Raw genomic sequence first — 13,730 nt, forward strand, 5'->3', positions numbered from 1 at the left:
AATTCGCTCCTTTTTCCGAGGCATTTTAACTAACGCATCTTCACCAAACATTTCCAATAAACAACGTTTTGTTTCCTCGGATTGTGGTTGAATATCACACTCATTATCCGAAAAATTATCATCCGAAAATTTTTCACTGTCTTGCGGATGTAAAGAAACTGTATCGTCATTTCTAGGGCTTTTACCATTGCCCTGCGTCTGTGAAGGGTCATTTGTCAAACCCATTTGAGTGCAAGCTTGACTTTGTGTCAGCTTTTGTTGCAATAATTCCATCATAGAATCAAATTTTGCATTTAATTCCGTGTAGTTAGAGTTTACTATCTGTTCTAGCTCGCCTATACGCGACCGTCTTTTAGGCGTCACTTTCGGAGCTGGGATATCTTTCCCAGACAATTCTCCGTCCTCTAATTCGGACATAGAAGCGTCTTTCAACGTAGCCTGAGCCATACTAAGACACCATAAGATCCAATAGAGCAAGTATAAACAATACGTCCGCCTTGTGTGGCGCCGAGAAGAAAACTGAATGTCAAACATCACTGCTTTCACTTTTATTTTGCACATGTTTGACTACTTCCGGTAGGCTAAAATCCGTTTAAAACGGACCGTACCGGAATTACTATAAGAGCGAGTTACGTCCCTTGAGAGAAGAAAATCGATATGTACATATGTCAGGTAAGTGACTAATTTATAAAATAAAATCGAGACATTTTGTAAATTTACAAAGTTACTTATATTCTAGACTGGAGTCCTGCAATCATGATTCGTTTGGTTTTTAACACCATTTTGTTTTTACAGTTGATTAACACCAGTCATAAAATGCACAATGGGCTGTATTTTGACTGAATCACAAAACACAAAAGCTTATTTATATAGCTTATGAACTGGTGCTTCTCAGAAACACTGAAAAAAATTATGTTCCATCCGTATCAGATTTTCTGATGTAAGAATGTCTTCATCCCATTTTCTGTTAAATCTGCAGCGACAGCGATGATGATATTCCAAAAGCAAAAGAAATATGGGAGCGGAATGTAGTCAGCGTTGGCAGGTATAAACTTGTTGAGATGATATCTAGAAATACAGTTAAAGAGAAAGCATCCATAAATAATGTCGTTAAAGTGGAGTCTCGAGTAGTTAAATCAAAATGCAACGAAAGAGAGATGAAACAAAGGTAATTGTTGTTGCTTTTAATTTTAGTGATAATATGGTTCTCTGTGGCTTAAAAAATTGTAAGAAATAAAAACGATGATAATACTGATCGTATCAATTCTCAAATGCGATAAATTCATTGAAGCATAGAGTGCATTGCTTGATTTAAAACTAAAAACGTAATCATGTGACAGCAAGTCTATCCATCAATACCAAGTTAAAGTTGCAAAACTGTATTCTTGCCGTAAAATGTTAACTCTGTCATGAAGCTGTTAGTAATTTATTTAAAAAAGTGATGCATAACTTGAATACATTTCCACTATTTTATAATAATTACTCATTTGAACTAGAAATTGAACAAAACAGAATGCCAAAAATTCATACACGCAACTTTACTACTGTATATAGGCAGTTCACCTGCGATGGTATCATTTCCCTGGAAAAACAAGGAACGGATCTGTCTGTAGCTAAAGAGGACAACATTTTATCCATTGATAACAAGTTTAGAGAGAAATCAATATTTAGACACATTGATACTGGTAAAGAGAAGAACTTTGTGGCATACGAGAAAGATATTACGGGTAGAGTGTCAGCTGACAGTGATGTACGATTGCACATACGAGATATAGAATTAAATGATATGAATCGTGTCGTTTCTAGACAGAAACATAACCCTGAGACTAATGTTATATGGAAGAATCTTAATATAAATGAACCTTCCGACAATTTTACTTCTGTTCAGTGTCTTAGTGAATGCCCCAATTCGCCAGATGACAAACTATCTGATAGTGATGATTCAGACATTCCTTGGCAAGCCCCATTTAAATTCAGTCGTGCGAAAATCAGCGGGATAGATATATTAAAAGGTATTGGTGAATACCTTAAGGTAACCACACAGCATATTAAACAAGAAAACGAAGAATGTGAAATAGACTATACCAGTGACAATGATAGCGACATGGACCTCCCAGTTAAAGGAAAGGTCGTAAAGAAAGCTGACAACATCGTTGGATGTAAAACTGTTCACTTGGAAAAATGCAACCGAGTTAAGGAGACCGGTACAAAACAAGAAACCACTGATAACCTTTTGAAAGATCAAACAGAAAAGTGTGATAGGTAAATTGATAGATATTTATTAACTGCGTCTCATCTTGTCTTGTCTTGTTTTATCTTATCTTATTGATATACGCTGTTGAGGAAATCCATATCAAGCAACAGCGAAGCTCGAGCAGGATATTGGTTTTCGCGACAGCGTTTATCCTATATCCTGTCACCAACAAGCTGTGTAACCATTTTATTTTGCCGACTACCCTTTATTTCCATATTCCTGAATTTGGACCTTACTAAAGAAATTTTAAACAAAATCCATGTCTTGCCGATTACTAAGTACTGTTGAATAATTTGTAGGGGTCAACCTAACGGTTAGTGGTCACAAAATGATACAGTTCAAATACTAGCAAACTGTTGGGTTAGGGTCATGTCAAACTAAAGTCTTCTTTCGTCAAGGAAAACCCTGTATTTACCGTTGATAAGACATATTAGATATGCGAGTTTCTCCCCTTATCTACCCGTAAGGTAACATAACGTATCTTATCACCAATCATTCTGATTCATCAGAATCATTCTGATTCATCAGATGTTCGACATGGTACCCGAGACGAACCGGAGAACCATGGTAGAGCTCTGGTATGCGAGAATGATCACCAATAAACAGTGCTGTCATTATCATCTATAAAAGAATAGGAAGGACGAATGGGAGTCCGTATATTTAATGCAAAAATTTTATTGGATACAAATTTTCATGATCACCTCAAATATGAACAGAATCAATAAGCAACCTCATGAATCCAGGAAAACTGGTTAGGTTAACTGCCCGCCGTTACATGACTGGAATACTGTTGAAAAACGGCGTTAAACCCAAAACAAACAAACAAATCATGAAAACATAGCTATGATGTAAATATAGTCATATAAATTAAAGTCATAAAAATCTTTTCAGCAGTGATATGTGAATGAAATTTTAATTGAAAACCTTCAAATTGTGAATTAAAGATATCCAAATAAGATAATTTTGATTCATCAACTGCTTATAAAACTCGATTTGTAACATTTAGTGTTACAATAACATTTTGCTTCTAGGCTTTCTTTCGGTGCGGAGATATCTGGTTATTAAAGTTCATTTTTGAGTACAAGCTATGAAATGGACTAAGGCAGTCTGACATTGTGGAAACTTTTACTTGCAGCAATTAAAAACACATGTATTTACAATATGTAACAGTACAGAAAGAAATGACAATTTAAGACACCAGCCAAATAATTAAGCACTAAATTTTTAGGTTTATCTGACCGCTATCTCATTTGCATTTGCTTAGTTAATTAAGTATGATATGTTGCGCAACAGAACATCTGGTTGCATATCAGTATGGATAGCGCACACTGCATGCAGTTATGTAAATTCGCATTTCTGTGATCAAAAGTATTCATAAAAAAGTCAACATTATAGGATAGATTTTTAGTATAGAAATGTGCTGATTTATTTAAAAATCTAGTTTATTTTCTTTCATTTCTTTTCATCATAAAGTTTTTCTTTTTACAACGATCCTTATACAGACGCGGATACCTGCTGTGTTTACAAAAGATTTATGGTATGATCATGCTGACAGCTACTATACTTAACACTTTGCTATTAATCAGAAACACATTACACGCTTATACATGTATATACTAAGCAAAACAGACAACCTGCTATACGCCATTTTATTTTAAAATCAATATTACTGTAATACTAAAATCCATTTTAAATTAAAAGATATCAAGTTAAAAGATATATCAGCCCATCGTTCACATTTAGACTTAGATGATAGTTTTGACAATTATTTGTTCGACTGTAAGCTTCGTAAACATGATAATTAAAATTAAGTACTCGAATCTGTGTGTCAGTAGTATATTTTATATACTTCCAGTAGTGCTAAATTTATCTATCAGTCAATTATATCATATACATATAATAACAGTAAAAATAACACAGTCTTATGTTCATATAGCTGTGATTTATTCTGTTATGCATTAATCTGATTCTGATGAATAACTGTGGAAGCGAAAACTCTGTAAAAGCCGTTAAGAATTCTGATTTTGTTAATAATTTCTATACTGAATCTCAAACGTTATACATTTTGTACTATTTTTATTTCGCAGGCACTAATATCTCATTTATTTCACTTTTACAAAAATGCAACCGATATATTCTGTCAGTCAGTGTGTGTAGCGCGGATGTTAAATTTACAAAAACTATAAACTGTGATTATTGACATTAATCTGTTACATTCTAAGACCGAATATTTCAATGACACGTGGCATTAACATTGACCGCAATACACAGTAATATTTGACACTAGTTTTTTTTACATAAAATAAACGATATGTAACGCAAAATGCGATAAAGGCAATATTTTATCTTTTTATTTTTAAACAATCAGTCAAAAAACTTAAGCTATACAGTTGCTATTCCAGCTATGATAATTCTAACCTCTTTGCCTCCACTACGGAATACTTCAAGCAAGACAGAGACTCTTGTCAGCTAACAGAACATAACTCGGACATTTTGGGCAGAGTGGTTAAAATGCGATTTTAGCCGTTTTTAAATGCAAATGGAAGCAAGATGCTATTAAATTACTTTAAATATTTTTGTATCATCATTCTCTTTGTTTGTTATACTTTCACGTCATAACAGTGATTTGTTTCAGAGGAGAAACAGTATTGTCCTTTAAAGTTAGCGAAAGACGTGGTTTGCTTGCATTTTATATAGGTTACATAGGGAGATACTATGGTTGATTTCAAATGAAATTGGAAGCAAGAAGAAATAGTGTTACATTAATAAAAAATACACCAGTGGAAAGATAAGAAAATGAATTTTATGGTAGAAACAGTGATAAATTTAAATATCAAAGCAGGAAATAAGAATGGTCAAAACAAAATTTAATCCTTCTGTATTTCAATGTAAATCAGAGGTCTGTCTGATATCAGAAAGTCTCCCCAAACGAAAAAAATAATTAACAATACACTAACAAAACACTAACAAAACATCAACAAAACATATTTTGATATTTTGTTAAAATGTTTTGTTAGTACAGCATTTAACAAAACACCAATACTGTACTTCCAGGATTTTAAGTGGTTAGTATTTTGTTAATGTTTTGTTATATCAGTAATGTTTTATTGATGTTTTATTACACTTTGGAGAATGTAAACTATGTTTTCTTAGTGTTTCATTACACTTGAATTTGTACATGCTATATTTTGTTGGTATCTAATTTGACTTATAGAAACAGGAGCTTTTGTCTTGGAAAGTTGAACTTAACCCTTAGCGTGCTGGCGGCAAGTGTCTATGCCTTTGCGACCAGTGCAGACCAAGTTCAGCCTGCACATTTGTGCAGTCTAATCATAGTCTGCACTGTTCACTATGCTGTCTGTAAATTTTCAGCAAACACCCCTTTTAAAAGTTGGTTCTGTCCAAATTGGAACATGGACAAGTTCATTATAGAAATTTAGCAGGGTAAGGGTTAATTAGTAAAATTTTGGAATGGAAAATAGCATGAAAAATAATAACTTAGAAAGCTTTTGAGATGGAAACTATAGTCACAGAAGTTTTGGGAGGTATTTCTTGTGAACATAAAATATTTTAATGTATAAGTATTTTTATGACCAATAACTACAATAAACTAAATTAGATAGGTAACAGAACAAATGGGATTAAAACATGAATTGTAATGCAACTTGTATATATTATAATGTATTCATGCACTTTGCAGAAAAGTTCATTTTGAACTAATTAAAAATTTATTGAAATAATTATCATTACTTTTTCACCTAGAGTTACATCAAAAAGAACATCACTAACAGTAGTTGCATAGATATATAATATTGCAATTTTTCCACCTGGCTATTAAGGGGTGATCAATTAATCTACTGCAGTGTACATGTTGCTTATCTCACAACAGGAGATTACCACAGACTGATAAGATCTTGTCTGCTTTATATTTAGAAACTCTACCAAGAGGTCAGCCAATGAAAATAAAGTCAGGGAACTACTTCTGGCGACTGTGCATGTACCACAAAAAGTAATCCTTAACTTTTTGGGTTTTTTATCAGAGTAATCTTTAATATTTATGTGTATCTAAATGGAATAAAATCTAACTCTAGAACAGAAATAGTTTCAACATCCTACATGTATCTTTCATTAGCTGACTGTAAATGACACATTTGCCCAAGAATATCAAAAATTCAAATCTAAACAGGAAGTTCTGTGAGAGCATGATGGAGTTATTTCACTACAAAGAAGTTTATTTATATAGCTCTTTGTTTACTATGTGCAGTTTATATTTAACATGGAAGTTTAAGAGTGATGAAAATAATACAAATGGTGAGTCAATATAATTTATTTATTTTCCAACAGTAATCTAGATTACCTGTAACTATGATAAATCATGGATTCAAACTGGAAGCAGGCTGTTTACTTTTCGTTTTGGTAGCTTTCACAAATGACTGTTGCTTCACATATTTTTTTTTGTTCAAATGCTTCTGTTTTGCAAATTAAACAGCTGTATGTTTTAGTTTATCATGCTTTTAATTTACTAAATAAAAAGTGGATACTTTTAAATGAAATTATTCAAGGGAGACAAAAACTTTAAACCAGTAGAGTTATCTCCCCAATCACAGGGTAAACAATGCTACCAGTCTGCTTACCATGGCACTTCAGTCTGTAAATTCAGAGAATAATATTTTGCTTTAAAATAAGTGTTTTTACCTGTTTTTACTTATTAATTAGTCTATTGGTGTTGCACACATTTATGTTAAGGTAAATGAAAATTATTGTTAACAAAAATAATTGTTTATGGATTATTTACTTGCTTTTATAAATGATTATATGAGCCACGCCATGAGAAAACCAGTTACTATGTTGGTTTTCTCTTGGCACGGCTCATATTGTTTATTTTACAAGACTGGGGTAATTAAATTTATTAATTTAATCATGTTCATCCAGATAATTCTTTTAATCTATTGAAGAGTATAATGTAATAAGAATAAAGACTAATGTAACCCTCTATTTGCAATACATTTGGTAGAACTAGTGACATTTTTAAGCCCCATCATCACAATGTATACAGTTAAAATTTTAGTTCATTGACATACCCAATAATAAACCAAAGGTTTTTATGAACATTTTAAGTTTTAAACTAAATCTATTTTCAGGTATAACACCATATGTCATGTATGTATATAGGTATGGCACACATGAATGAATTGGGACCTTATCAACGTATTGTGTTCAAAGAAGACCTAACGAATCCAGCAGTTCAAAAACATTTAAGTATATATACTGGCATTATATATTACTATATACATGTATACACTATCAATACCATAGTTGTATGTTTGATTGAATGTGGGCAATTGAAAAAAAATTCCTGAACATGACTTAATAGATCAATTTTAACACTTATTACCAGCAAACTCATGGCAGGTTTTATACTTATCTCCTATATATCAAGTCCAAATCAATATATAATAATTAAAAATACCAAATTAAGTAATCACAACTTGAGGTGTAAGTGCAGGTAACTGGCAGAAATCAAACTAAGTTACTATTTATTATAACAATATGGTAAGGGTAATAGCAATGCATAAGTCCAATCTGTTAATCATTTTCCCAAATCAATAAATATCTGTCTGCCATCGCTGGAACCTTATCAACATTTGAAATCAAATTTAAAACAAGAGCCGTCTCCGTAGGATGACACATGCCCCCGATGGCACTTTGAATGAATAGTTATGGCCGATGTTAGAGTTTAGGACCTTTGACCTACGGAGCTGGGTCTTGCGCACGACACAGCGTCTTACTGTGTCACACATTCATGCATAGTTATTTTAAAATCCATGCATGAATGACAAAGATATGGACCGGACATGCCCATCAATGCACTATCATGTAAAATGATCTTTAACGTCTAAGTGTGACCTTGACCTTTGAGCTACAGACCTGGGTCTTGCGCACTGCATGTCGTCTTACTGTGGTACACATTCATGCCAAGTTATTTGAAAATCCATCCATCGATTACAAAGATATGGACCGGACACGCCCATCAACGCACTATCCTTTAACGTCTAAGTGTGACCTTGACCTTTGAGCTACGGACCTGGGTCTTGCGCACTGCACGTCGTCTTACTGTGGTACACATTCATGCCAAGTTATTTGAAAATCCATCCATCGATGACAAAGATATGGACCGGACACGCTCATCAATGCACTATCCTTTAATGTCTAAGTGTGACCTTGACCTTTGAGCTACGGACCTGGGTCTTGCGCGCGACACATCGTCTTACTGTGGTACACATTCACGCCAAGTTATTTGAAAATCCATCCATCGATGACAAAGATATGGACCGGACACGAAAATTGCGGACAGACCGACAGACAGACAGACGGTTCAAAAACTATATGCCTCCCTTCGGGGGCATAAAAATAAGTTTCTTGAAAATATAACAAGTAATGTTACAGTTGTTACTGGATTAAATCTGCAGTGTTGCCTGTATCATAAAAATGCACTATTTTGAATACCAAATATTACTATGACTATGATAATTTAATTTTGAAACTATAAACAAAGGAAAAAACTAATGAAGAAACTGCTTTTATGATTTAATATCTCTTGGTTTATTACATCTTCAGGTTTTGCAGTGAGACGAATGGTGACAATGGCTTTGTGGCAGTTTGTGAAAAACTGTGGCATTTTACACTGATGATGGCTACCATTTACAGAAAATTTCTCAACCAATAGTGACATTTAATTGAAAGTAATAGCATATCTTACACCGCCTATACATCAGAATGTTGTTGAAAAAAGCCATGGCAAAAAGTGGAAAATACTGATCAAAATACTTCAATGACTTTGGAACTGAGTAGAAAATGGTGACATTTTAGCACCATATTGTGTGTATACTTTTTCTTGCATCCGCACAGTCCGGCCAGGATCCATGCTGTTCACTAATGGTTTCTATGGTTGCAATAGCATTTGAAAGCGAGCAGCATGGATCCTGACCAAATCGAGCTGATGCGCAGGCTGGTCTGTAGCCATGCTGATCGCAAAGCCTCTATGTTGGTTTTCTCCTGGCACGGCTCATATATAAATTCATGTATGTAAAAAATGTTTTGCTTATGGTATTTTGTCAGCACAGGTAATGAAATAATAAAAAAACATAAAATATTTTGTTAGTGTTTTGTTTAAATTTGTGACCTTGCTCTTTTGCATATCATATGTTTTGTTGGTATTTTGTTAGCAGTGTTTTGTTAGTGTTTTCTTTAGCACATATAATGAAACACTAATAAAACATAAAGTATTCTGTTAGTGTTTTGTATAAGCCTAATTTGCATATCATGTTTTGTTGGTATTTGGTTAGCAATGTTTTGTTAGTGTTTTGTTAGTGTTTTGTTACCTCATTTGCATGTCATTTGCTATACTAATAAAACATCATCAAAACACAGTGTAGTATTAGTGTTTTGTTTAAGTGTTTTGTTTCCCACTTTTTTTCGTTTGGGTCTGCAGCGGCTGTTCTCGCACCCCGCTGCGGATAGCTTGATAAGACGCCTAAGAAGAAAAAAGCTGGGTATGTAAAATCGAGACATTTTGTAAACTTACAAAGTTACTTACAGTGCAGAATGGAAGCCTGCAGTCATAATTTGTTTGGCGTATGGCACCATGCTATGTTTAAGGTTGATTCACACCAGACATTTAATGCCCAATGAACTGTATCTTGACTACATCACAAAACACAAAAGCTCATCTATACAGCTTAATATGAACAGTCTTCCCAGAAACACCGAACATTTTATGTTCCATTCTTTTGAAAGGATCAAGTACTAAATTAAACGAAATCATACGCAGGTCTAGGCACAAGTGCGTAGTACAAATATAAATAGTCAAACAGTCCTAATCTTTATGCCTTTCCTAATTCCCTTTCTCAATAGCATTGTGTTTTCCTTTACTCTACTGCGTTTCAGTATGTATGTGTAACATTCTATCGAAATATCGCATGCTAGTTAAAAAGGCGCCGCTCGAAAAGAAACATTGAAAGAAGCGCAAAGCGGTTTGTATTGAATAAAGTGTAGCTTTCTTATAAAAACGTTCACACATTTTTTCTTTTTCTTCTTCTATAGTATCATTATATTTCGTTATCGACATATAAGTCTCAGATAACCTGATATGCTAGAAAATGCGAAAAACCATTATTAACTAAGTGGATTTTATATGGAATAAAGAACAGCCGGATTTAGTAGTGTTCAGCCCGTAATAATACCACATGATCTGACTACTTCAGTGATAAGGCAGCAATTTTGTTTTAATAAAAATTCATATCCCGATATGGAATATATTCTTTTTTATAAGAAACTTGCAGAAGGCAATATAAGGCAGTATATTCTCCGGATGACAATATTTCGGACGATAAACTGTTTCGGAGTGGTCCATTATCATTAAAACTAGTTAATCATCAAGTTGTATCATACGTGTTTCGTCAGAGGCACCATTCTCTTATAGCCTAGGATTCAGCAAACTAGAGATTTTATGCATATTTTACTCCCTTCCTTAAATATGAAAAAGGTTTGTGCAAGACTTGTGTTAATAATAATGTCCTTACGTGGTTGAAGCAGTATAACATTAACATTGTTTTAGTGAAGTGGTTCTAAGGCATAATTTTATGTTATATAATTAGATCTAAACGAAATTTGCTGGGTTTTATTAAATTATATAGTAAACGGCAAGCTCCTAAAAATACCTTTTACAAAATATTAAATTATTTAGAATCTAGTGATTTACTTAATAAAAAATCAAATCAAATTGCCTTGATTTAGGATGAATGTCAAGACGGCCGATCTTATTTTAAAGTGAATGAGCTGAAACAATGAAACACATTCTAGGCAACAGTTTAAGGAACAAATTGTTGATGCCCTTATCCACCAAATTTTTGTAATAAAATTGCTAAATAGGAATAATAATTATTATTAAAACTTATAGTACTACAAAAATATCGTAAAAGAATTGCTAATTTTACAAGCGACCAGTTATTCGTACGTTGATCGTCTATTATATAAATACATAATTATACGATACTGTACGCAACATTTTTAAACGGTCTGAACAGTGTTAGCGGGTCTAGAAATGTTCATATTAAAAATCCACAGCTCTGCTGATGGAAACTTGATCTCTTTGGGCATGCATGAAAGTGTGAACGCTTAAACTGAAGTTCGAATTGTTGGTGAATATAGCAAATATTGTATGATTTTATGACGAGTGGTGGGGTAAAGGAATGGTCTCCGTCCGTCCGTCCGTCCTTCCGTCTTCCGTTCTTCCGTCTTCTGTCCGTATGTAACATTTCGTGTCCGCTCTGTATCTCACAAACCGCTTGAAGGATTTTCATTAAACTTGGGTCAAACGGTCACCCAATTAAGACGATGTGCAGAATCCATATGTCAGCCATGTCCGCTCAAGGTCAATGTCACAACTCAAGGTCAAAGGTTTGAGCCTTCCAATTCGTGTCCGCTCTGTATCTCCTAAAACCCTTGACGGATAGTCATGAAACTTAAGTCAAATGATCATCTCATCAAGACACTATGAGAACTCATGAGTCAGCCATGTCGACTCAAGGTCAAGGTCACAACTAGATGTCAAATGTTTGAGCCTTCAGTTTCGTGCCTGCTCTATATCTCCTAAACCCCTTGAAGGATTTTTATGAAACTTAGGTCAATGATCACCTCATCAAGACAATGTGCAGAGCATATGAGTCAGCCATGTAAGCTTAAGGTCACAAGTCAAGGTCAAAGGTTAGAGCCTTCCATTTTGTGTCTTCTCTGTATTTCCTAAACCCCTTGAAGGAATTTCAAGAAACTTGCGTCAATGGTCACCTTATCAAGACAATATGCAGAACTCATGAGTCAGCCATGATAGCTGCTGAAACATAGCACTCAATTCGTTCTCAAGTCACACATACCGGGCCGTCTTAAAATGAAAATTAATCTTCTACATAACGATTTCTATGCTATCATTTCAGAAATGTATGGTTTCGTAATTACGTTTGAAGATTAATTAAGTAAAAGTTGATCTTCAATTTAAATATAAATCTTTTACAATCGAACTTGCATAATTTATATATGTAAAAACAGTCAATTATAACGAGTGGATTTCAGGTTGCCTCTGCTCAAAGTATTGTTTTCAGAGTATTCTATATATAATTGATTCTTCTATATACCAGAACTCGTAATAAAATTGTGTTTAGAAACTAGCCGTGTGCAAAAGATTTCAGAAGGTGTAAACAGATACAACTGGAGTTCATTCATCCCTTTGCTTCAGTTGCGTCATTCCTAAAGAATTGTACATCATTTACATTACATTTCAATGAACACATTGTATATGTTTTTAGAGTCAATTTGATTTACACTCTCATAACTGTGTTTTCGTCATGTTCAGCTAGTTTTCATTTGTCAAAAATGTGTTAATTTCAAAGGACATCGGACATTATGCTAGGGATTTTGCCCAAATTTTACTGCCATCTTATGACTTCAATAGCTGATAATTTTATATAATGGCTTCAAATCAAGTTATTTTCCTATCAAACTGTCACAAAAATAATTTCGTTTCATATTCGTTTTCTTGAAATTGGAACAGTTTGTGACTAAGGGTCATATTTTATATAATAACACATGTAGTAATAAAATACCGACTGATCCAATATATCAATGTAACAGAACTTCACTAGCTAGTATCAACAATTATGTAGATATTTTGGGGTATCAGTGTCAGTTCTTTGAAGGTCGTTACTAGTATTTCGGTAGGCTTCGGAAAAAGTTTCAGACGTGTGGGTGAACTTGTGTTAATTCTGGTGGTGTCAGTGTTAGTTCTGGGGCGTCTGTGTTAGTTCTGGAGGTATCAGTGTTAGTTCTGGAGGCACAAAGGTCAGTTCGGGAGGCGCCGGAATTGGTGTCTGGTGTAGTTCTGTTAGAGTTGAGGATGCTGGATCCAGTGGTTCTTTGGTTCGAATTAAAGCAAATGTTGTTCTTAAAATGCATTCTAGGTGCGCCATAATTGTGTCCTACAAAGGGTAAAAAGGCATTTGCACCACAGTGGCATATTTCCATAGAAGTTCGTCTATATCTCTTTGTCATGTTTAGGTTAAAGACAAATACATCTAGTTGTATATGTCTAAGCCACTTGCATGGTTCATGACTTGCGACAGACGCAGTTGTCTATGTCCTGATGAGACCCAATCGACGGACTTAGATTGTCAAGAGGCAGACGACCTGATTGAAAAAATCATAAGATATGCTTATGAGGATCAGTCTGTAAGGTTTAAGAAACACATGCAATAAATGTCAAAATATTTTATGTAAAATTCATTTGCTGACACCCTGTATGTAGTTTTTTTTTAATTTTTAACACTTTCCCCCTGTGACCAAGTACCATTTTTGCAGCATACGTATATAATAATTATTTACAAAGGCATGTGAAATATTTTGTTGCGTCACTGGGGGGAAAGAT

General features: G+C 34.0%; 1 protein-coding gene across 2 annotated transcripts in view; it reads left to right on the top strand.

Moving 5' to 3' along the window:
• The window catches only part of LOC128547873 (uncharacterized), a 70,272-nt gene that overhangs the window by 18,527 nt on the left and 38,015 nt on the right, over positions 1-13,730 (top strand). For both annotated transcript variants that reach the window (XM_053521442.1, XM_053521443.1), the window contains 2 exons: positions 980-1,168; positions 1,555-2,262. In XM_053521442.1, coding sequence (XP_053377417.1) covers positions 980-1,168; positions 1,555-2,262 — 897 coding nt within the window. The remainder of the gene's footprint in view (positions 1-979; positions 1,169-1,554; positions 2,263-13,730) is intronic.

Source organism: Mercenaria mercenaria, chromosome 13 (assembly GCF_021730395.1).
Source record: "Mercenaria mercenaria strain notata chromosome 13, MADL_Memer_1, whole genome shotgun sequence".
NCBI lineage: Eukaryota > Metazoa > Mollusca > Bivalvia > Venerida > Veneridae > Mercenaria > Mercenaria mercenaria.